Consider the following 26,583-nt stretch of genomic DNA (forward strand, 5'->3'; position numbering starts at 1 on the left):
AAACTGCCCAGGACAGGTAGTATCGGTAGTTCTTTAATGAGTATCGGTACTTCCTTTAATATTTTTAAATAAAACTAGCTGTTACTAGCCGTTGGGCTTGACGGTGTCGATAATATACTCATAGTATCGATACTACTATGTACCGTAGTATTAATACCCCTTTGGGTATCAGTACCTATTTTGCATTTTAGAATTTGAGCAAGCTGGTAGTATCGATACTACCTTGAGAGTATTGATACCTCTCTAACCTTTGGTATCGGTACCACGTGAACAATATCAGTATTGTTCATGCAATATCTATACCGTAAGAACAGTATTGGTACAACGTACCTAGAAATTAGTTTTGTGCTAAAATTCTATTTTAGTGGACTTTGAATTATTTTTGAAAACTTTTGAAAACTTTGAACAAATTCAATTAAAGTCCAAAAACATGTTTCCTTAATTGTTATATCAAAACATTATAAAACATGGTTCAACACTATCCTGTTAGAGATTAAATTTATTAATTTAAAATCATAATTGAATTAATAGAATATATAAGTATTTAGGATCAAATGTGTAATTATACCAATTTTAGTAATTTCCAAGGTAACACTTCCGTCAAATGTTAATGGCATGTAATTTGATTGAATGCATTTAAATAATTGAGTAACCTAATTGAAAAAAATTCAAAAATTAGTAGTCAAAATATAAATAAATAATAGTTAGGTAGTTAGTGGTATAGTTTACCCTAAATGTTAGCTTTGAAATTGCTAGGCCTGTAAATGAACCGAACGCACACGAACGAAGGTATGTTCATGTTCGTTCATTTAATAAATAAACGAACATAAACGAACACGAACATAAACGAACAAATTTTTTTTGTTCATGTTCGTTCATTAAGGAATATAGCTTGTTCATGTTCGTTCATTTAATAAAAACGAACATAAATGAACACGAACATAAACGTTGGAGACCCTTCCTTCCATTGTTCTTTCATGAAAAATAGTCGACAATGCAAATCAACCAAATCTATAGTGATAAATAGCGTAAGAGTTAATTACCAGTGATGAAATGTTTGAAGATATCAGATATTTTGATCGATCTTTTAAAGATATTAAATGATTCACACGACTTTAATTTAATGCTATAACATTTATCTTAGTGGTCCATGATTACATATGAACAATCATTTTTCACTACGTTATTCTAATAAATTTGTCGGCTAAAAGTTTTGTGACATCAATGTCAGACTTTAGTGAAATTTGTTAATAATGATCATTTCCATTGGCAGAGTCGAAAATTTAACAGCATGAAGATTTCGAACGGTACAAATTAGACTATAAGACAATAACATAGATCCAAAATCCTTCCGATGCTACATATCTAACTGATATTATTGCTAAACCACCATTCAAAATTTTAACGTACCTAAAGTCTACTCCACAACTAAAGGTCACACAAGAACTATGAAAACAAAAGTTCATTGTCAAAGTGTATTTTCTACTTATTAATGGGTTCTTCCTGGAACACCCATTACTTCCGCTATTACACTCTTTTTCAGAAATTGCATAGAAACATTTGTTTTTGTTTTTTTGACAAATTCTATATTTTTTTCTCTTTACTGATGCTCATATACTTCCGATTGTTACCTTTATCTTCCCATCTATTTCTAGAAAGAAGTATGATGTTTTCTTGAGTTTTAGATGTGAAGATACCCACAATAACTTTACACATCAACTATTAAGCCAAATAAAATAGAGAAAGAGATGAAAACAAACATGTAAAACTTTATATTGCACTATAATATAACTTGTTTTGGAGCTTTCACTTATCGTCTTCACTCTCCAGTGAACACTAGGGTTTAGGAAAAAAAATAAAAAATGAATATAGGTGCGAGGTGCCTCACGGGTTAACATATTAGATTTAATTTCCAAATAAGATTGGGTTAATTATGGAGTTGGTCATCAAAATATCAAATTAATTAATATTTTTAAGATACTTACAAATTGGTCACTAAAATTGATTTAAGAAGATTGGATTAAACATAAATGAACGAACATAAATGAACGAACATAAACGAACAAACATAAACGAACATAACCGAACGTTCACGAACGTAAATGAACGAACGAGACATATGTTCATGTTCTTTCATTTAATTAAACGAACACAAAATTTTATTTATAATCGTTCATTTAATAAATAAACGCACATAAACGAACTTCCGTCGCACGATTCATGAACGATTTGTTAAACGTTTAGTTTATTTCCCGGCGCCGAAGAAAATTATACTTCTATCTTATTGTCAGGTTCATTGAGAAAACCACAAAAATGCCCCATTCCCTCCTCCTCATTTGGCCTTCAGAGCACCAAATCTAACTTGGGTATCTTTCATTTCCCGTGGTTTTTCGAGGGTTTTGAATCCTTTTCCCTTTCCTGATCATAAAGTTCAAATTTGCATCTTCTGGGTAATCTTAGATCTCCATTCAAATTTTGGGTTTCTTTATTTTCCCCAAGTTTTCAATGTCACAAGGCTTTTCGACTGAGCTTTACTTCGACTCAGCACTTGAAAACCAAGTCTTGAAAGCTTGGAATGTTTTGGCTCGTCGGCAAATCAGCACTCAGTTAATTGAAATTGAGTCCAGGCCTCACGTTACCCTTTTCTCAAGCCCTTTTCTCGACCCTGCCAGGCTTGAATCTGTCGTAAAATCATTTGTTTCAAAGCAAGAACCTTTACCTCTATCTTTCTCCTCCATTGGGACTTTCCCAAATGAAAAAAATATTCTTTTTCTTGCACCAACTCCAACAATGGCCCTAGGTTTAGTTATGTGAGGCTATTAAAAAGGGAGGGATTGAAATTGGAGAAAAGTTCAAAGCTGACGCTTGGATTCCCTATTGTGCTGGAGCTCAAGAAGTTCCGAAAACAAGAATGGCGGAGGCATTTGTGTGTTGAGAGAGTTAAAGTTGCCTATTTCTTGGTATGCAATGGATATTGGATTGGTGAGTTTTCACCTGTTCGTGAACATTTCTCGTTTGGACTCGGAAATACAGTAGAGGCATGACATCTGAAGGTCGTTAATGACAACGTTAGTTCTTGCTTTTTTGTTGCAATTTCGGAATCTGCTTACATATGTCGTTAGTGTAGATTTTATAATTTAATTATGAACGATGGATGCTCAATTGAAACGTTTTTTCTTGGTTAGAGTATGTTATAGCAATTAAATAATCAAGGTTCTCCATTGAATTGGGATAAAAAAGGATGCTCTTCTTGTCAATCTTATATCCATGTCTCTATGTTTAGATAACTTGACTTGTGAATATTGTAAGGAATCTAGTCACTGTAATGAGTTTTTAGTTGTTACTATTGCATAATCTTCTATGTGAGTCTCACTTCTGACATTAATGAGTATATGTTCAACCTTGATGTAACTATATATGTACTGGATTTGGAGAAAATTTAACTTCATCTTGGCTTTTACTGGCGTGCTATATTGGTTTAAATGTCTGAAAACATGTGGTTGTATACATATATTCACCCCCAAACGTTATAATTTGGATTTCAGAAGTTATAAAGAGCAGCCTGGAATTTGATTGTGACAAAATGGTGGTTTTACCGCTGCAAGTGAATGCTAAAGTATTTATTTAATCAATCTTTAAAACAGTCCGGCGTTCTACTTAGCATATGTTCTTTGTTTGTACTAGAATCATTATATGAGATTTTTGTCTATCGACATCTATCCTTTTTTCCTGGATTTATTGGTCTTTGGATTCTATATTGCGGAAAAATTTAATTACATAATGATCTTTGTTTTTTAATGTGCAATCAAAACAAAAGACCATCTTAATTGACTTTAGGGTGCTTAAGAGTTTTCAGTTTTGATGTTTAACATTATGAATTGAGGATTTGGCAAGATTTCATCTAATATATTGCTTTTACATTCTTAGGCTAGAATTTGAACCTTTAGAAAATTTTAACCATTCATACATGCTAGTAGTTCATTTGTCAATGTCATTACTATGTCGTTTGGCAGTTACAGTGTCCATAATGATGAATCCTTTTATCTGGCCAAGCAAAGAAGATAAACCCAAGCCAAAGGTAAATCTCTTCTTAAAAGATTTATTGAATGCTTTTGATATCTTGTTCAGTATTTATTAGAAGTTTATAGTTGAGTTTAACTTCTGATGTGAGCCATGATGATAGGTCTCGTTGGTTGCATACATGTTGTGGGATCCTCAACTTACCGTATTTCACCCAACAACTGCAGCTAACACGCTTTTAATGGAAATGTATTCGAATAGCATGGAGTGACTTACAGAGTGATACAATTTCTATGTATAGATTGTCAGACTCTTAGATATTTAGTTCCTTTCTTCTTGAAAGTGTTCATGGGTTAGAGAATCAAGTCTTGCACATTTACTCTTAACCTATCTTTCATTGCAAGATTTTGATAATATTTGGTTTATGTTTTTGCATTTCATGATTTGAAGAAACTAATGATTGACTGTTGTTTTTTCATCGTTTCCCTAAAATATTGTTTAATCGATTCTTTCTTGACATCGTCTTGGACAGGGACCATCTTGATAATCATTTTCAAGTTCCTTGGACGTTTTGCATTGTCATTTACTTGGATTAATGCCCTACCCACACCATGGTTGCACCCAAGTTGCCATAGTTTTGTCATTATTACACTTATCATTTCCAGGTTCCAGCTAGTTGGAGATTATAACTAGAAATCTGGTTCGATTTGGGACTATATATAGGCGATATGGGCGCCAGATGTTGGTATTCGAATTTCAGACCTAATGTCACCTTTCAAGTATGACACGAAGCAAGTGAAATAAGTTTTGGGTTCATAGTTGATGATGATACAGTTTCTTGGTAAGCATTACAAATTTTCGTATTTGGTCTCGAGACAATGGAGTAGCAGGGAAAAAACTTCTAATTTTGAATGTCTGAAATGTCAAACTCATCAAGTAGGAGAAATTCCACTGTTGTTGCACTTGATAGTTTCAAAAGAGTTGAATTGCTTGTTTCCATTACTTGACAGCTATTAAATTACAATGAAAACTATATAATTACTTTATTGAATTTAAATGAATAAAAAATGATAGATTTTTAGATGTAAATATATCATGTATGTGATCCTTAACTACTTTGGATCTAAAAGCCATTTCATTATGAAGATTCTTTATAAGTACTGCCATCAAAAAATCATTCCACACATCAATGGGACCTGGCAAGCACCAATGAACACAGTCATTATAATCCTTCATCCATTTATTTCCCCAGAACTCACCAGGGTGACCATCCGGTCTAATCATCATTGCCTTCATCACGTCTAAAACCCCAAACCTTTTCCGAGCTTACCGCCTTTCTTCCTCGCCTTTTCAATCTCTTCCATTTGCAGGCTCCTCAGTACCCATTCCAGGCCGCTCATGTTTATCGCTGATTCACTCAAAGGGCATGTCCTGTTACATCTACCCCCTGTGTTCCACCCCCATCCTCAAAATGTGCCGGCGAAAATGTCCGGACTAAGGTGACCCTTGCTTTGCAGTTCTTGCAATTGTTGATGTGCTTCAATGCAGATCGAGTGCCAACTTCAGGGCGAATCCAACACCATAATCCGCCTCGTTCGGGGAATTGCAGTATACACAGGCAACAACACCGGTGCTATTGTGTAGGTAAATCTGTCAAAAGAACCAATGCGCATCTGAGATTATGACATAGTGAATAGGAAGATCTTTGCTCCATTCTTCATTGATTTGTCGAGGTATATTGAGAGTTAATCATGATAGGAAAAATACCATGTCCGTTTTCTGTCTTCTGAATCTTTGTGCTGATCTATGGGAGTTTCAACCTGCAAAAGATTTGGAGTTTTAGTTTAAAAATCATGAACTTGTTGGTACTGAACTCCTAGTTCCAATGATCATAAACTCCATGTCAATCTGAACAACTAAATTAATCTCATGGATTTTATAACAAGAACTCTTCAAATCTGTAGATTATTGTTCTTTACTAATCCAGACAGGAAGAACAAAAGCAATAAGTAATTAATTAAATTGCCGAATGAGTGCAATTTTGAGCCTTTTAAGAAGGATGCTTCAACTTCCATAATTCTAACTTCAAATGCACTGAAAATTCTCTGAATGGACATGAAGTTTGCCTGTTTTATTGCTCTCTCTCTCAAGCCAAATCCATCACATTTCTGGGAATTCTTTAATTCGTAATTTATCTATAAACTGGGTTCGTCAAACCTGGTTTCACTACACTTTCAAGACAATTACTGCCATTTAAAGAAAAGTTTCCATGTCCAATTTCAGATAGGAAAATCATCAGAAACTAGGTGGGTTTTAGATTTTGATTTTAAATTCCATTGGTCAGAGATATAAAAACAACACAAGTTTTTCTGTATTTGGTACCGTGTTTTCATACATTTAAAGGAATCAAACCTCAATCAGGGCAATCAATTCATGTTACAGTGAAATTGAAAGCATGAAAATGGATGAAAATTATTATGTTTAAGCGGTGCCTGAGAATTGGAAGTTCGTTTTAAAAGAAAAGACAAATAAGAACGAACCTTTGAGAGGAGCAAAGAAGAGATTCAACGTGGTTTCTGGCAACAGAATCGCCAATGAATCCAAGTTTCTTCCCTTTAACAAATTCCAGGAATGTTTTGGGATCAAACCTTGGAAGAACACATTTATCAGGTTTCCATCTCCAATTCAGAAAATATCTGTCGCTTCTCCCATGGCGGAAACAGTTCTTTGAATTGGGAATTGAGGTGCAACTTGAGTTTGTATATCGAGAGCCATGGAGGTCCGCACCCATGCCCCTTGAACAATCACACTTGTTCAAAATCCATAATCATAACCTAAACAAAATCACCACAAAATATCAGAATCATACAGAATTCTAGGATGAAAAATTCTGGGTTTACCTCGGAAACTTTGACTAGGAGGAGGCTTGAACAAAGGAAGCCTTTGATCAACGGCATGTTTGGAAATGGGATTCAAATGGTTAATAGAATAAAAGATGAAGGGTAGAAAATGACAGTTACAAGAACAAAAGACATGAAAAATGGAGAAAGCCTCCCCTAATAAAACTTCCGTAATTAATAAAACTTTTTATTACTATGAGATTATAATACTTAAATACTTTTTATTAAGGTGAGATTATTATGAAAACAAACTTCCCTAATATTTTTTTATAAATGTGAGAATACTTGATATGAGATGATGAAGAATGTTTTTATAAAAAAAATAAGAATATTTAGTTATATGACATTAAAGGTTTAAATATTTCTAAAAAATTGTTTTAATTTTAAATCTTCAAAAATAACAATAACTCTATTAATTATTGAATTCATTTAATTTATATAATAATATTATATATTTGTTGTAAATAAAAAATATTAACTGGTTAACATTTACTAAGATGATATATATTAATGCGTTATTATTTTTAATTTGTGCTAATGATATTACAAATATTTGTATGATAATAGTTGTAATGGTGTAATAGGAGGGTCAAAATGAAATTGATTTTAATGGAACGGGAAAATGGTAGCCGTTGGGTTATAAACGTGGCATCATATGACGTCAGGAAAGGAGAATTCATGTGAGTTTCGTTTTGTGCATGGTTTTCAAAATCGGACCGGTTAGTAAATCGGTCATGTTATCGGTTTACTGGTTTAATCGATCAAATTGGTCTGATCGGTCGAAAGAACCGGACGATGTCATAATTATTTAAAAAATTAAATAAAAATATCAAAAATATTTAATAAAAAATAATTTTTTATATCACAAGTCATATTCAAAGCAAGTCATAACATATATAAGTTAAAAACCATAAAATCAAGTGAAACAAAATGATTCAAATTAACTACAAACTCAAATAACTCAGATATGTTATGGAAAAATATGGCAAATTCCATCAGAGAGGTGGGCAAAAACACCCTTGGGTTGTCGACGGGGAAGGCCAAGGAACATAAAGAATCGTGGGTGGTGGAACGACGAAGTCCAAACTAAGGTGAAGACAAAACAAACTTGCTTCAAGGAGTTTCTTCAATGCAATGACGACGAAGAAAGGTCGAGAGCTAAACAAAGATACCAGGAGGCAAAGCGGGAAGCCAAGAAAACGGTAGCTAAAGCAAAGGATAAGGCATATGAGGAAATGTACAAGAGATTAGACACCAAGGAAGGACAAAATGGCATCTTCAGACTTGCAAAAGCTAGGGAGATTAGGAAAAAGGATCTAGGTAACATTAGGTTTATTAAGGACAACAATGGTGTTCTTTTAACGAAAGATCAGGATATTAAGAGGGTTTGGGGTAGTTACTTCTTTGGCTTATTTAATGATGGTGCCACTCCATGTAGAGATAGTATCGTTGATGGGTCAGCCGACCATCATACTACGGCCAATGACTGCCCTACAAGTAGGATCGGGTTTGAGGAAGTCAAAATGGCTCTTAGAAAGATGGGAAGGGAGAAAGCTGTCGGTCCTGATCAAATTCCTATCACTGTGTGGTTAGCCTAGGAGATGAGGGAGTTAAGTGGTGACCAACATCTTTAATATTATTTTAGAGACTGCCAAGATGCCAGATGAGTGGAGAGAGTCTACGGTGATACCATCTATAAAATAAAGGAGATCCCCAAACGTTGTGGTAACTACAGAGGTATAAACTACTTAGCCATACCATGAAGCTATGGGAAAGGGTGATAGAGGCTAGGTTGAGACAAGTTACTAGGGTTTCGGAAAACCAATTTGGCTTTATGCCAAACAGGTCTACCACGGAGGCGATTCATCTACTTCGACGGCTTATGGAGAAATATAGGGAAAAGTCTAGAGATCTTCACATGGCGTTCATGACCTTGAGAAGGCTTATGATAGCGTTCCTCGCGATACGATCTGGAAGACTTTGGAAACAAGACGGATACAACTGCTTATATTCGGGCGATTCGTGATATTACTGTAGATCTACTACTTACGTCAGGACTACAGTTGGTGACACCGAGGCATTCCCGGTGGAAATCGGACTCCACCAGGGGTCGGCTCTTAGCCTTACATCTTCGCCTTGATTATGGACGACATCTATTGTGCGACACCAGACGTTTACCTTGGTGTATGCTTTTCGCTGACGACATTGTCCTAGTTGCTGAAACAAAATCTGAGTTGAATAGTAGACTGGCTACCTGGAAGACTGCTCTGGAAGAAAAAGGTCTAAGGATCAATATTGAAAAGACAGAGTATTTATGTTCAAACTTCAATGGGAACCAAAACGATGAAGAGTAGAAGTATGCATAGAAGGACACGTGCTTCCTTCAAAGGATTGTTTCAAGTACATAGGGTCTATGATACATAAAGAGGGGGTGTAGATGATGACGTTACACACCGTATAAAGGCGGGATGGCTAAAGTGGAGGCCGCTAGTGGAGTTTGTGTGACAAGAAGGTGCCTCTAAAACTTAAAGGAAAAATTTATAGAATGGCAATAAGACCAGCACTGTTGTATGGATCAGAATGTTGGGCACCCAAGAAGGATCGTAAGGAGGATAGAGCCGCAGAAATGAGAATGCTTCGATGGAATGTGGTAGACTCTATGGGATATGACGACAAACTCTGCTATTAGAATGTCCTTAGGGGTGGTGTCTGTTTACGAAAATTGAGGGAGGGAAGACTACGGTGGTTTGGGCACGTCCTTAGGCGACTACCGGCGGATGCGGTCAGGAGGGTAGAGTCGATTACAGTCGACGGTGCCAGAAGGAAAGGACGACCAAGGCGGAAGTGGGATGACTGCTTGAGATCTGATTTGATGGATTTAGGCCTTACCGAAGACATGACCTATGATAGGAAATTATGGAGGCTTAAGACTAGTCGAGTAGTGTGGGTCACATCTATAGGGTGTATCATCTTGTCTTCTTTTAAAGGCATTTGTAGTAATTACATGACTTTTACTTTTATATTTTTCTGTTATTGGTATTTATGAAAGATTAGAACTGGGCTTGATATCGTTGTCTTCTGTGTATCATTCTCGTCATGTTTCCTCTGTATAAATTTAGCCGGGCCTTATGTTTCTGTCTATATGCAGAGATTCTTTCGCAGGGGTTATTTTGCAGGGATTGCTCCCCATACAGAAGCACAATGGTATTAATGACTGCATATGAATACTGTTTAGCTATGTATTTATGTAATTATTTATACATGCATGCATTTTATCTATATTCTTAATTTTCTGACTGCCGGAGGTCTTTCACGGAAAGCTATTCTCAACCTGGCGTTGGGGGCAGCCTACTACCCTACCTCCCCTTACCCCCCCCATACATATGGGAATTGGGTTTTGTTGTTGTTGTTGTTGATAATAATTAAGGTAAAACATATTAAATAATAAATATAATTATATAACTATAATTAAAAAATAAATTTAGGACTAAAATATCATTACAAAATAATATTGTTTGGTTTATTTTTTTAAAACAATCTCACATGACTAAGAAACATAGAAGAACATCCCAAAAGTCTAAAGAGTAAAATATAAGAACAAAACAATCCCACATGGCTAAGAAACATAGAAGAACACCCAACTAACTATAAATAATAAAGGTAATTTGACATTCAAAATCATGGAGCCTTTTGGTGAGCATTGAGTGAATTATTCTTTCACTTCAATCAAGCGAATTTTAGGCTTCAATCGAGCTTCTAATTTTTTTTTGAGTTCAAGCCTTTTCGAGTTCAAGTTTCAATATATATTTCGAGTTCGAGTTGAACTGATAATTTTTAGCTCGTGATTTAGGTCGAGTTGAGCTTACTTTTAAAGTTTTCAAGTTCTAGTCGATCTCAACAATACTCGAGTTCGACTTGGCTCGTTTAACAAACGATGTCGTTTTGTTTAATTTTTTTAAAAAATAAAATAAAATTGACGGTTTTTCCCATTTTTTTTCATTTTTTTCTGGTTTTCAGCCGGTCCGGTTTGAACGGTTCAGCGGTTTCGTCCGATTCACTAATAGCGGTTCAACCGATGTAGATTGAACCGAACTAGACAACGATTCCCGGTTGAATCGACCGATCCGATCCGATTTTCAAAACAATGGTTTTGTGGGTCTTCAATCTTTAATCGATTTCCCGGCGCCAATCCTTTAAATATTTCCCCCAAAAAAACTTCGTAAGGTGGATTTTAGAATTTATTGTCTTTTGAATTTAGATATAACTAATTATAATTATATATTTTAATATATTTGAGTGATAACATTAATATGGGTCATGCTGAATTTTGTGTAATTAAAATCAATTAGTTATATGAGTAAAATTGACTTAATTACATTTATAATTATATTCTCTGATTTTATAATTGATATTATTTTAATATATATGTATGTGTGTAATTACGATTTATAATATAACATAGAGAATTACAATATAATTATAATTTTTTAGTTAAACATGTCAATAATTAGAGTTTCATGTAATTACACATGAACAAAAGTAGTAATTAACTTTAATAATGAATTTATTTGTATGAAATAATGATTTTTCTTATTATTAATAATGGATAATCATAATTTTAAAATATTTTTAAAAATATACTAAAACAAATATGAATCGTATTGTTACTTTTATTTTATAAATTCAAAATCTTCAATGACAATGAAAAATGTAAAATCTCAAACATGACATTATTATAAACCAATATATTATTTAAATTTTTATATATTTTTTGTACAATTTAAAAAAATTTATTTTCATGCATATCTCTTTTTAACCCACATGGTAGTTGTGAATATATCTAGTAAATATCAACTTTACATTTTTTTTTTAGTGGAACCTATTTTCTTCAATATACTACTCATTAAATCAGGTACTAAAATTTAATTATAATAATAATATTTTTTAAAAAAAAGTATTATTATCTTCAATTGTGTCAGATCAAAGTTTTTTCACCCTTTATCCAAGATCAACCCGACCCGACTTCACCCCTTAAAAGTCTAAACCAACTCAATTCAATTTTTTTTTTATAAAAAAAATCTGACACAATCAGATGAAATTAAATCAAAATCAATTGAATGCAGTAATTGCCCCTATTTTTCATTCATCATTGATTGTTTATACATAAAAAGATGTGAAAAGTGCACTCTTATGATGGGCTCTGTCTCATATTGCTGCCATGTTAAGTAATGAAAAAAAATAATTAAGATGTCTTATATTGTAACATGTTTGTACTAACTCACCAGTGTGTTTAAACTAGCTCTGTCACTCTCTTTTCATTTATTCAATCAGTATTTTTCAACAATTAAAATGGTGTGCTTTGGTTGGTCAAATCAACATTAAATTTTCTTTTTCTTTTTTTTCTTTTGCAATTAGGTTACCAAATTAATTTAACCTCATTAATCCTTATTTAACCCACCTTATAAGATCTTTTTTTAATCTATTTGATTAATGGATTTTTTTAAATGATTTAAAGAGTTATTTTACTTTATGCATTTCTTTATGATTAAGCGAAAGGAATAATTTTTTTAATAGTTCATTGTATTATTAGTTATTATTAATTTAAATTTTTAAATTATTAAAATTGTATACAAATTCTACACGTAATTACTGGACTTAAAACTTTTATAAAAAATAAGATTTTTGTGTTACTGTAGCCGCCGAATAAATTCTAAAAAGAAAAAGTTTGAATTTACTAATCTAAAGGTCCCAGTTATTCAAATCTTACCGACATTCTTTATTAAGACAAAGTCTGTTTTCAAAAAGGAGATTTGCAAGATCAATATGAATCCTTTTGTATTTCAAATATATTTTTATAAGAAGGTTGAACGAGGAAAAATAGAAAATAGTTCAGTTATAAATGAATTAGTCTTTTGTTTGTGTTCTTCAGTTAATTAAACGAATATAAAATCTTGTTTATATTGTTGTTTAAAAATAAATGAACATAAACAAACTTCCCGTTGAACGGTTCGCTGAACGTTCAGTTTGTTACAGGCTTAGTGAACCTAACGATTAGGAAAACAATAAATTTACATTTTCAATAATAAAATTAAACTAGTGAAGTACCTATTAGATCCCTCCAACATAAGTGTAAATACAATTTTTTTCCGGGTTTAATTCTTAGATCCAAATCTATTACATAACCCAAAACCCAAAACCCAAAAGAAACCTTAGTCCATCTTTTTCAAAAAAATAAAAATAAAAAACCTAACATAGTTTTCTCTCTTAGGAGGACTATGCCCTCCCACATCTTTTTTTTTTTTTGAAGAAACAAGTGTCCTATCTCTTCAAATCCCATATCCACTGAAATTCAACTTCTTAAAAGTCTCGTAAAATCCAAACTCTCAATATCAAAATTTTCTCTCATACATCCATATTTAAAACATGTCTTCACACTTTGTAAAAGGGAGACTTCTAGAAAGAAAATAGTAAAAAGCACAAATTTTTTAGAAGAAAAAGTTGCAAAAAGATAAGAGAGAGTTCTATCAATCAAGAGAAGTAGAATGTCAAAGCATCAAGAAGGCAAGCAAACCCTCAAATCTCGGTAAACGAACGTTCAACGATGAATTTCCAGACTTGAAGAAGTACTTAATCTTTTTAAAATACATTTTATGAAAATTGCTTTCGTCTTTGAAAATTAAGACAATGTGGGTTTGTATGTCAGCTAAAAGAGGTAGTGTTTTAAGTAGTTGGATTACGATCTTTTTACTTGTATGTAACATGGTGACATCCTTTTTAAATGATGTGAGTCTCCTTTTTAATAGGTGCAAATATAATTGTCGCTTCCAAACGAGATCCACTATCTTTTTTAAAAATTGCAATCATATGTGAGGTTAAAATATGCAAATCTGTATTCGCAATTCTTGTAAAAATGAACATCGTGTATTTTCAAAGGTATAATTTTTTGGGCATTTTGGGGATGCTCTAACCTTCCCCACAAGTAGCCGGTCGTACTTAGCCTAAAACGAACGATGGTGACTCTCGTTTTCAAAAACATTTATCTTTCCATGACTATTTTCGAACCACCCAAAAATTGTTTCGATAGTTGATGACTCCGTTGGAGACCTTTTATAATGAAAGTCGAGCCACAATAAATTATATGATGTTCATTTTAAAAGAATTGCAAATATGAATTTAGATTTAATTCAATTTCACATTTTTTAAAAATTTTTTGCAATGTTTTTCAAAATGTTTTTAAAATAAATGGCTAGTTTTTTTTTGAGGTGTGTAACCAATGGATGACTTGTGAAAATAGAAGGTTTTCAAATATAGAATTATGAAGGTCTATTAAAGTTATCTCGTGTCAATGTCTCACCATGATTATAATTTCATAACATGAGTCGAGACGTTTCTCTGCCCTGGCGACGGAGAGTGCAAATAGTACACCCCAGACGGTGTAACTAGTCTCAAAAGTAAGTGTTTATCCTCATGAATTAGATTAAACACCAAATTGTAGAGTCGCCACCATCTTTTATTCGGTGAGATTGGTCACCAAAAGTTATATTATTTTAATAAAAATTCCTAATAATATTATTAAAAAATACAACTGGGTCTACTTAGAAAAATGAGTTCGGGAGTCAGTTACGTATGGAAAAGAATTAGCATTCCCACACGCCCAAGATTGGTACCGATATTTATTAATTAAAGGTCTTTGTAGTAAATGATAAACTTGTAATTAATTTAATTTACTAATAATTTAATATAAAATTACTAATTTAATATTAATTAATAATTCTACTATAATATTAATATTAAAACTATATGAATTAGCTTATAAAAGTATCCTAATATAAATAATATTACAATTAATCTTATAGTAATAATTAATGATTAAAATATAAAATAATAACACTAATTAACTTATTTCAAAAAATATTAAAATTGTATATTAATTATAATTTACCCTAAATTAATTTGGGACTAAAACATTTTTAATACTTAAGGGACTAAATACATAATTTTACCTATGATATATGTATTAATATAACAAGGGACTAAAAAAATAATAAAATATAAAAACAAAATTAAAAGATACGCAAAACCTGATTTTAGGACCAAAATGACATGCTTACAAATCTGGAGGGACTGCACATAGAATTTAACCATGATAAAATTACAAAGATACCCTCCACCTTGAAACGACTTAGTTTCAATTTTGGTATAAATACCCTTAAATGGCCGAAAATGGTATTTGTTCTCTCATTTCTTCAAATTTCTTTCTCTCTCTAAAAATGAGAGAATCCATTCTCTCTGTCCTCTCTCTAAACATCCCATCGGTGAGATGGCTGGCCACCAGCCGGCAGCCGTTCGTCGTCGCCATCGCCACTGCCGGCCACCACCCACGGTGGTCGAAAAGTACAAAATTTTATCAAATCGAAGCCTCTTTTCTTCTAAACCCGAATCTAAGCCCCTTTCATCCTAAAAGTGAATAAATAGGGCTAGATCTAATTTTTTACCTTCGAAATCCCAAAGTTTCGACAACGTGTTATGGCTTCTCGGTAAGTTTTTTTTCCTTTTCTTTTTAATTTGTTGATGACGTTGGTTGATGTCTCTATTTCTCTCTCGTTGTTGTATGTTCTTGCTTGCTCTCCTCTGTTGTGTTGTTCTTCGTTGCTTGCAGGAACAACTTTTTATAGGCCTCATGAAATCGGCAGTAATAATGAGATTTTGGTGAGTCACCGGACCTATGGTGGTGACTTACCATAGGCCAATTTGTTAAACGGTTACCCTTCACCCTCTGGATCTTTCCATTGGAGGCAGTGGCACCGTGGCAGCAGATGGTTGGAGACATTGGAGGCGACAGCAGAAACCAAGGACTCCTTGTTCCTTGTAACTTCAATGCCGAGAAAGTAGGACAACTCTCCTAAATATTTTAAGGAAAATTACATGTTCAATGTTTGTACCACTTCATCAATAACACGAGAGGAGCCACCAGTAAGGACTATGTCATCAACATATACAAGAACATAAGTAAACCACCCTCCATCGTTCTTAACAAAAAATGAAACATCAGCTCGAGACTCACTAAATCACATCCTAATCAAACTGGCTTTAAGTTTATCGTGCCAGTTCCTTGGTGCCTGTCGAAGACCTATAATGCTTTGTGAAGTTTGCACACAAACAAGCTCCCATCAACATACTCCTCAAACCCAGGTGGTTGCGCATAAAAACATCCTCAGTTAGATCGCCATTCAAAAAAGCATTATTCACATTGACTTGTCCTAATAGCCAATTCCTCGTAACAACAATGATAACACTGTATTCAATGTGGAAAACTTAACAACAAGACTATAGGTTTCTTTAAAGTAGCAACCAAGTACTTGCGAGTATCCTTTCGCAACAAGCCTAGCTTTGTGTCTTTCTACAGTTCCATTAGGCCTTCTTTTTATTCAAAATAACCACTTGCATCCAATCACCTCACGATCTGTAGGCATCTTAACAACTGACCAAGTATTGTTCCTTTGCAGTGCGTCAAACTCGGCCTCAACAGCTTCTCTCCAGCTAGAATTGTTAAGTGCCTCATAAATATTGCTTGGGACTTCACTCACAACAGTAGAGGTAAAAACCTTTGGTTTCAATATGCCACATTTACTCCTTGTCATCATCGGATGACTATTCACTTGTGCATCGCTCAAATTTCTTGCACATTCTTCAGTGAGATTCAATTTTGAGCCTCATCATGTGTACCAACAACCTCAATCTGTTCATTATTACCAGTGACTGAAAAATCACTCGACAGTTGTTGCTCAGTATTCAACACATTATCAGCAGTCTCCACCCTGTGACCTGAACTTGCATCAGGTAAACTACTTGAATCATCATTTGCATTATCTACTAAACTATGTTGGGACCCTGTGGTGCACCTTTCTCCTTGAAGTATGCTAACATCAGTAACAATTTGGATTGAGCCAGATGGTTCGCTGATACTCGATGTGGCAGCAGGTGATTGAGTATATTTCTTTTCAAACATAAATTGTTCCTCATCAAACACCACATGTCTTGTGACATAAATTCAACCACCATCAGCAAGGCATTGAAAACCCTTATGCCGAGTGCTATAGCCTAAAAATGTGCATGGTTTGGACCTAAAATCCAGCTTGTGCTTCAGTATGGTCTCAAGTGAGGGAAACAAAGGCAACCAAACACTCTTAGCTGTCCATAATAGGTTTTTGATGAAATAGCTTCTCGAACGTGATGCACCATGTAAGACCTTTGTAGGTAGCCTGTTAACTAAATGAACTGTAGTAACAACTGTATAAGCCCAAAATTTAACAGGCATTGATGCTTGAGCAAATAACACCAGGGAAGCTCTATAATATGTCGATGCTTGCGTTCCACCACTTTATTTTGGTCAGAAGTGTGTGGACATGTAAGCCTGTGAATAATGTCTACTTTCAACAAACAGCTCGATAACCTGCGATATTCACCTCCTTAATCGCTTTGAACAACCGTGATGGGCAAATTAAACTGCACCCTAACCATCTGCTGGAACATTTCAAATGCACTGATTGCTTGAGATTTGTCTTTGAGCAGGTAAAGCCATGAGTGCCTGGTGCATGCATCGACAAAGGTGACATAGTACTTGTAACCATTCGAGACAACATGAGGGTCCCCAGAGGTCGGTGAAAACTAACTGAAAAAGAGTATCATACACTATTGTAGAAGCATGAAATGGCAATTTATGGCTCTTTCCCATTTGGCATGCAACACATGTTTTATTAACACTTGAAGGAAGAATTACATTTATTTCTTTACAAACTTTCACTAAGCTATCATGCGATGGATGTCCCAAACGCTGATGCCACAAGTCATACCTGTAGACAGCTGTGTTGAGTAACTCTCTGCCTTGGACCTATCTTCAGGTGCTGAATTAACTACAAAGGAATATAAGCCACCATCTTCCTTCCCTCGGAGTAACATTGAACCGGTTTTCTCATGACGTACACAGCATTCATGTGCATGGACTTCAAGGAAAACGTTGTTATCCCTAGCAAGCTTTGACACCGATAGTAGATTCTTGGTTATTCTTGGCACATGCAACAAATCGGTTAACAATAATACACGCGATTATGTAAATAGAGGAGATCTACTAACAGATTTAACATCTAAAGCACCACCATCACCAACTATTAATTTACCTGGATTATTAAAGTCCACTGTCTGTGAGATGTTCATGCCATCAGAGGAAGAATTCAAGGAAAACGTTGTTATCCCTAGCAAGCTTTGACACCGATAGTAGATTCTTGGTTATTCCTGGCACATGCAACAAATCGGTTAACAACAGTACACGCGATGATGTAAATAGAGGAGATCTACTAACAGATTTAACATCTAAAGTACCACCATCACCAACTATTAATTTACCTAGATTATTAAAGTCCACTGTCTGTGAGATGTTCATGCATCAGAGGTGACATGTTGTGGCACCCGAATCCACCACCCAGTGTTCACGAGCAGCATGTGACTTGAACTGATGGGCACCAAATTTTTGACTGGTGTTACAGTCATACGAAGTGTCCTTACTTGTACTGGAAGCATAGTAAGCATTTCATGATTCAGCCTTTAAGTAGGTGTTGTTGTTGGCTGTAACACCAGGGAAATCTTCATCAAACCGATGCCAACAACGATCGACTAAATGGCCATTTTTTCCACACAATTGGCATTGCATCTGAGATCGACCCCGAACTTGACCAGTTAATCAACCACGCGAGTACATCTGACGAGACACAGCGTTACGATCAGATGATCCACAGTTTTACCTGACACTTGCCTTTGAACCATATGTTCACTCATAGGAAGTGACTCAAGCGGATCACAGAATCCGCTAATTGAGTCTCAGCGTCCAGCATAGTGTAAATAGTGTCAAGAGATACGACTCACGCATAGTCATTATGACAGCCACAAAAGGTTGGTACTCACGAGGTAACCCCTTTAAAATGCTCGCAACATGCACTGCCTGAGATACAACGCTGCCACACGACGCTATGCACACACTTCTTTAACGTGAATGATATAAACTCGCATATACTCATCTCCTTTCTTAAGAGACTTATTGAGAAAAATTGAAGCACGTGCTCCACAGAGCAGAGGCTGTCTCAGCACCCACAAACTAAGGTAGCAGTTGTGACTGATCGTTGATAGTAGCCAGGATGCAAGAGCACTGTCCTGAGCCACATATTCTTTATACAACTCGTTCAATACAACCTCACCAGAATCACTAACCACCGTTTGTGACAAAGTAGTCATTGAGCCAATGAGAAGCCGTTCAAGTCTATGGCTGCGAACGGTGAGAAGTACCCGTTGTTTCCACAACAGGAAATTCCTTCATCCAGTTGACATTAACTCTCTTATTTGAGAAAGCCTTAGAATTCCTCGAGACACCGTCTATTGAAGAAGCGAGCTAATCAACACTCATTGTGATGACTCTTGTCAAGCAGCGAAAATATAAGCAAACCGCCTGAATCGTCTAGCGAAATATACCATGTTAAAATTCAAGATCAGTGAAGTTTTACAGAAAATGTATATGTATTTCTCATGTATCAGTTAGTATTGTATATACATTTATTCTGCTGAGCTGGCTACAACTACATAGCAGTTTTAACAACCTTAACCAACTCTTAACAGCTTGCTAACAGCCCCTAACCAACTCACGCATTCATACCAGCTCACGCCTACATTCACACACACTCACTCTCGTGCATTGCTAATATTCCAATAGTTAATGAACAAGCAGGAGAAGTTGAGCGTTGGTGGGGGAAGTTCAAAGAAAGCAAAGTCCAACTGGAGACGCTTTCTCAAAACTTACAAGAAATGCAAGGTCGGCACAACACTGCCCAAAATGAGCATATAGAGAGTCGTTTTTAGAACCAAGCACTAAGGGACAACATGGTGATGATGGAAGAGCTTATTTAGAATTTTCAAATGAAAGACACTATTAACATGTTAGAATTGTTGACGAAAACGGGTAAAGAAAACGAAAGAACACGAGAATTTTACGAGGTTCGGCAATGTGCTTACGTCCTCGGTGCCTAGGCGGCGCTAGAAGTTTTATTCAATGATATTTTAGGTCTAGGTTACATCTCTATTTATAATAGAAAACCCTGGTACATAATTACAAAATCAACCCTGTACCGTACCGCGGGGGCTGCGCCCCCACACCCCCAACCCACATAATTCGTAACCCCACAACGAGACTTTTTATGAGCCATACATAACAAATCTCCACCTTGGCGAATATCCTGCCCCTTGGAAACTTCAATGTGGGTTGGGTTACCTTGCTTCTTTAACAACTCGAAACATTCAACAAGTCCAAGCAATGCTTGAACTTCTGTCGTAACTGGCTTGGTGAACATATCAGCGGCATTCTCATCAGTATGTACCTCTGAAACAAAACCTCTCAGATGCAACTAACTCTCTGATCTTGTGGAACCTTACATCAATATGTTTAGTTCTAGCACGATACACCTGATTCTTAGCCAAGTGAATAGCACTTGATTATCACAAAGCAACTGAACTCCACCTTGTTGAACACCCAACTCCTTCACTAAACCAGTAAGCCATAAAGCTTCTTTTGCAGCTTCAGCCGCTGCCATGTATTCAGCTTCAGTTGTAGATAGTGCCACGACAGATTGAACAGTAGACTTCCAAAATAGGCCCTCCACCAAGAGTAAACACATACCCTGTCGTAGATCTTCTATTATCCAAGTCACCTGCATAATCTGAATCCACATATCCTACAACAAAGGATATCCCGCTGACTCCCAAAAACAATTCCATGTCCCACAGTACCCTTTAAGTACCGAAAGATCCACTTGACTGCATCCCAATGTTGCTTACCAGGTTTAGACATGTACTTACAAACTTGACTAACAGCATGAGCTAAATCAGGACGAGTACATACCATCGCATACATCAAGCAGCCAACAGCATTAGAATACGGAACCTTTGCCATATTTCAGCTTCCTTATCTGTCTTAGGGCACTGTTATGATGAGAGCTTAAGTGATTCGCCAATGGAGTGCTAACTGGTTTCGCGTGCTCATCGCAAACCTTTCTAGCATTTTCTCAACATAACCCCGTTGAGATAGCCGCAGTTTCCTTGAGTCTCTGTCCCTGCAAATTTCCATTCCAAGAATTTTCTTTGCAGCACCTAAATCTTTCATATCAAATCCTGACTCAATAAAGTTTTCAAACCGATAACATCATCCATGTTCTTCGCAGCAATCAACATATCATCAACATACAGTAATAGAAAAAATAAAAGAACCATCATCAAGGCTCTTAACATAGACACAACAATCATACTCACATCGGTTGTAGCCAATCTTGATCATATAGGAGTCAAAGCGTTTATACCACTGTCTCGGAGACTGTTTTAACCCGTACAAAGATTTCTTCAATCTGCAAACTAAATGCTCGTTTCCAGGTTGAGTGAACCTTCAGGTTGCCGCATGTAGATCTGCTCCTCTAAATCACCATGCAAAAAAGCAGTTTTAACATCCATCTGCTCTAAATGCAATCCCAACTAGCCACCAATGCAAGTACTGCTCGGATTGAAGTGTGCCTGACCACAGGAGAAAAGATTTCATCATAATCAACTCCTTTCTGCTGTTGAAAAAACCCTTCGCTACCAAACGAGCCTTGAACTTCTCCCCTCTTTTTTGTTACTGCTGGTTCTTCTTATACACCCATTTGCAACCAATCGGCTTCTTACCCTCAGGAAGGGGAACTAACTCCCATGTGCGATTGTGATTCAAAAGACTCCATCTCCTCAACCATGGCTGCCATCCACTTGTCGTTTTCCGACTAGTAACGGCATCATGAAAGTAACTGGATCATCACTGCTAACAGTAAGTGCAAAAGATACCAAGTCTTCAAAACCAATCTGTTCGGAGGCTTATATTCGTCCGTCTCACCCTGTCTCTGGCGAGACTATAATCCTGCAAATCATCCGTAGTGGAACCACCAGAAGTCGGTTGAGAAGTTTCTGGTTTCTCAACTGGAAACTGCTCGAAATCTACCACTGTCGTGTCTTGCTGCTGCAACATAGACTGTTCATCAAAAACGACATCTCTACTAATCACAACTTTCTTCGCAACTGGATCCCAGAACTTGAATCCTTTGACACCTTTCTTGTAACCCAGAAAAATGCACTCCTTCGATTTTGCATCAAGTTTGGATCTCTCATCAGCAGGTACATGCACATAAGCAGGACAACCAAAAATCCGTAAGTTATCAAAACTAACATCATGACCAGTCCATACCTCTGCAACTTTCCCAGCCAGCGATGCCCTTGGCGATCTGTTGATAAGGTAACACGCCATGTTAACAGCCTCAGCCCAGAAGTTTGGGAAGCCCCGCATTCAACCGCAAACATCTGGCTCTTTCATTCAACGACCTGTTCATTCGTTCCGCAACACCATTCTGTTGTGGTGTCTTGCGCACTGTAAATGCCTCTGAATCCCATGCTCCTTACAGAATTGTAGGAACTGTGAATCTGTGTACTCCGTACCATTATCAGACCGCAAACACTTGATTTTTCGTCCTGTTTGGTTTTCTACCTCAGCTTCCACAGCTTGAACTTCTCAAAAACTTCAGATTTCTGTTTCAAAAAATACACCCAAACTTTCCGTGAAAAATCATCAATAAAAGTAACATAGTACCTAGATCCACCCAAAGACGATGTCGTTGAAGGCCCCCATACATCAGAATGCACATAATCAAGAATCCCTTGAGTTGTGTGCTTCGCAGTCTTGAAACGGACTTTAGTCTGTTTACCAAGAACACAATACTTGCAAAAATCGAGCTTACAGCTTTTGACACCATGCAACAAGTTTCTCTTGTGTAATTCTGCCATACCACGTTCACTAAGATGAGCAAGGCGCATATGCCACAATTTTGTCGTATCATCACAGGACTCAACAGAGTGAACTCCACCTGCAACGGTACTCCCTAACAATCTGTAGATATTCCCTGCAGTCATCTTGCCTTTCATCACAGTCAATGCTCCTTTAACAATCCGAATGGTTTCCCTATCCTCGTCAGCCTTAGGGATAAAACCATTCTTGTGCAAAGTGCCCAAGGAAATCAAATTCTTCTTCAAGTCTGGGATATGTCGAACACCACTCAACGTCCGAACGGAGCCATCGTGCATCTTAATTCTGACATCACCAATACCAACAATATTGCAACATCGATCATCACCCAAATAACCGAACCAGAATTAACCGGCATGTATGTCAAAAACCATTCCCTATTTGGCGTGATGTGATAAGAACATCCAGAATCAAGAATCCAAGCATCCGTCAATTGTGTCGTTGAAATAGAAAGCATATCACCCTCACTGCAATCAGAAGTATCATCCTCGACCACGTTCACAGACTTGGATAAGCCATCACGCTTCTCATCGGTCTGCTTTTTCAACTTCGGACAGTCTCGCTTCATATGTCCCGCCTCCTTGCACTTGTAACAGTGAATCGTCTTCTTATCCCTGGATTTGGATCTGGAATTCCGCTTCCCGGACCCTGCCTTCTCTGGCTTCCGTCCACGATCTCGATTACCCTTGACATATAAGCTATCGGCTTGAGAGCTTTCCCCTGCATTCTGCTTCCGCTGGTTGTGAGCCAACAAGGCTGCAGTAATCTCCTCAACGTTGATAGTCTCTTTTCCATATGTAAGAGTAGTCACCATGTGTTCGTAAGAGGAAGGCAACGAACACAACAGAATCATCGCTCTGTCTTCATCCTCAATTTTCACATCAAGCCGAGCCAGATCAGAAACGATTTGATTGAAGACATTCACGTGTTGCGCCAAATCGTGATCGTCCTGCATCTTCAGCCCATACAGCCGCTGCTTCAGATACAGTTTTGTCGTTAAGGATTTGGACATAAACTGACTTTCCAACTTCCTCCAAATTTCGTCTGGAGACGATAGATGCATGACGTGATACATGACCTCGTCCGCCAAGCATAATCGTATGGTTCCTGCCGCTCGCTGCTGCAATTCTTCCCAATCTTCCTCATCCATCGACGCCGGCTTTGTAGGTCGCAAAGCCTTCAAGATCCCTTGCTGCGCCAATAGATCCTTCACCCTCGTTTGCCATAATCCGAAGTTACCCTGACCATCGAATTTCGCGACTTCGAATTTTGCTCCTGACATCTGATACCAATTGTTGACGAAAACGGGTAAAGAAAACGAAAGAGAACACGAGAATTTTACGAGGTTCGGCAATGTGCTTACGTCCTCGGTGCCTAGGCGGCGCTAGAAGTTTTATTCAATGATATTTTAGGTCTAGGTTACATCTCTATTTATAATAGAAAACCCTGGTACATAATTACAAAATCAACCCTGTACCGTACCGCGGGGGCTGCGCCCCCACACCCCCAACCCACATAATTCGTAACCCCACAACGAGACTTTTTATGAGCCATACATAACAAGAATCTAGTCAAGAAAAGAATGAAAAACAACTGGTTGAAGAGGTTGAGAATTCTCATGAGGAGTATAAAAAACTTGTTGATGAACTTTGTAAAACCTCAAAGGTGAGTAATGAGCAGTGGGATTTTGAATGGAAACTCACCCGAGGAGATGTCCAGGTTAGGAATAACCTCATGGAACACTCCCTCATACGAATAAGTGAAGTGACATTAGAGGTAGTTGATATGGCTAAGGAAGCAAATATATGTTAAGTTGTTGGCTAGATCATGCATTCCCTTTAAATGAAGTGATGAAGTTAGGCGATAAAGCTCACCATTTTATATAATCCCTTGTTCTGTTAGCATTTCAGTATTTCAGTTTTTTAAGTAACACTATTTTTTTTCTTAGGGCACATGTTACTTTATATAATCAATTTTATTTGGACCAACACATTTTCTTTTGCAAACATATTTACATTTTTACATATCATATCATATTTCATTTTCTGACACAATTTATACATTAGCAATATTCATTAATAGTCAAAACTTAAAAATAACTTATTGGAGGTTCGATTACAGTTATATTGAAATCTAGAGAAGATCAAATCAGTCACCCACACAATAGAGACAAATGGAAGATAGAATGAAAAAAATAGAAGTATCCCAATCACAAAAGAAGTTTAGAATATACAGAGTGACGTCCAAGCCATGAGGAATGACATCTCGAGCATGAGGGAAAACATGCAGAAATCTCAACTTGATTTACTTGAAAAAATAAAGGTTGGATTATCCCAAATGATGAGTCAAATTTAGGGCTTTGAAAAAGGCAAAACACAAGTTAAAATTCGTAATAAGGACTCGATACACTTCACAGAATTTAATCCATCTCATAAACAACATTAACCACACCCATAATTGGTGATTTCCAGCAGTGTCCAACAATCCAACATGTCTCAGCTTATGAATTATCATGGGGCAACCAACTCTTACCTGGGCGTAAGCCCTATTAAGCTTTTCGCCCCAGATTTAAATGATCATGCAGAGTTTGAGAGGAGGAATATGGAACAACCTAAACAATCAGGTATGGTGGATGAGAAGGTTAAGTCATTAGAAGAAGGGATTAAAGTAATGGAATATATAATGCCTTTTGTGGAGTTGATGCATGGGAGCTTAGCGTTATGAGAACTAAATAGCTAGAGTTAGTTAAGAGCAGTTAGTGTTGTTAGCAGCTAGTTGAGGAAGTTACAGAGCTTCTAGAATTGTGCCAAGCTTCTATTAGCTATTATAAAACCATGTACATTATCACTGGAATTAATAAGAAAACCATTCAATGTTTTTTGAACATTAAAGCTTAATCTAGCTTTCCAACATGGTATCTTTCGCCAAAGTCCTGGGAATTTTGGTTTCACGCTTCTAAACTTTCTTCCCTAGCTCCTTGCGCATGGTACACCCAGTGGCCATCGCTTCACCAACCTCCAGGCTCTTTAACAACAACGCCATACATGAGTTCGATAGCGACAATGACGATAGTGAGTTCAGCGATGATCACCGCCGCGCACGCTCACTTTCTCGCCGTAGTGATGGTTTCTTCTCAGACGTGTTTGATCCTTTCTCCCCAGCGAGGAACCTGAGCCAAGTCCTGAACATGATGAATCAATTCATGGAGAATCCATTTGTGGCTGTATCGCGTGGCATGGGAGGGGGTCTACACCGAAGCCGGAGCGCTAAGGAAACGAAAGACGCCTTGAACCGTCGAATTGACATGTCTGGGCTCGGGAAAGAGGATGTCAAAGTGTCCTTGGAATAGAACACTCTGGTCATCGAAGGCGAGGCCAAAGAATCTAACGAGGGGGGAATAAAATCCTCAGACGTTTCAACGTCAATGGCCATAAGATGCCTAAGGAAAATGTTTCAATGATGTTGCTGGTGTTTGGTTTGTTTCACATTGTTGTTATAGAATAAGGTTTTTTTTTAGAATTTTTTTGGTGCATGTTCATTCACATCAAAAGTTTTTTTTAAGAATTTTTTAGAATAGGAAAATGTCTAGAACCTTGTAAAAGAGGGTGAAGAAGAAAGAAATGAAGGTGAATAAGAAAAACGAAAGGAAGCATCAGCACTTTCGATTCAAAGTGAACGGAAGGAAGCATCGGCACTTTCGATTCAAGAAGAACGAAAAGAAGCATCGGCACTTTCGATTCAAGAAGAACG

The 26,583-nt window shown here is 36.5% G+C and overlaps 1 protein-coding gene and 2 pseudogenes across 1 annotated transcript; 2 read left to right on the plus strand and 1 right to left on the minus strand.

Moving 5' to 3' along the window:
- Positions 1-2,271: 2,271 nt before the first annotated feature.
- On the plus strand, positions 2,272-3,082 carry LOC120187850 (annotated as a pseudogene).
- A 1,870-nt stretch (positions 3,083-4,952) lies between these two features.
- On the minus strand, positions 4,953-7,063 carry LOC120187810 (annotated as a pseudogene).
- Positions 7,064-25,323: 18,260 nt separating this feature from the next.
- On the plus strand, positions 25,324-26,182 carry LOC120187811 (23.6 kDa heat shock protein, mitochondrial-like). Its single transcript, XM_039191430.1, has 2 exons — positions 25,324-25,456; positions 25,830-26,182. Exons 1-2 carry the CDS (start codon positions 25,324-25,326, stop codon positions 26,180-26,182), a joined length of 486 nt encoding a protein of 161 aa, XP_039047361.1.
- Positions 26,183-26,583: the final 401 nt, after the last annotated feature.

The sequence above is a fragment of the Hibiscus syriacus genome, unplaced genomic scaffold (genome assembly GCF_006381635.1).
Source record: "Hibiscus syriacus cultivar Baekdansim isolate YM2019G1 unplaced genomic scaffold, ASM638163v2 tig00113726_pilon, whole genome shotgun sequence".
NCBI classification, from domain to species: Eukaryota; Viridiplantae; Streptophyta; class Magnoliopsida; order Malvales; family Malvaceae; genus Hibiscus; species Hibiscus syriacus.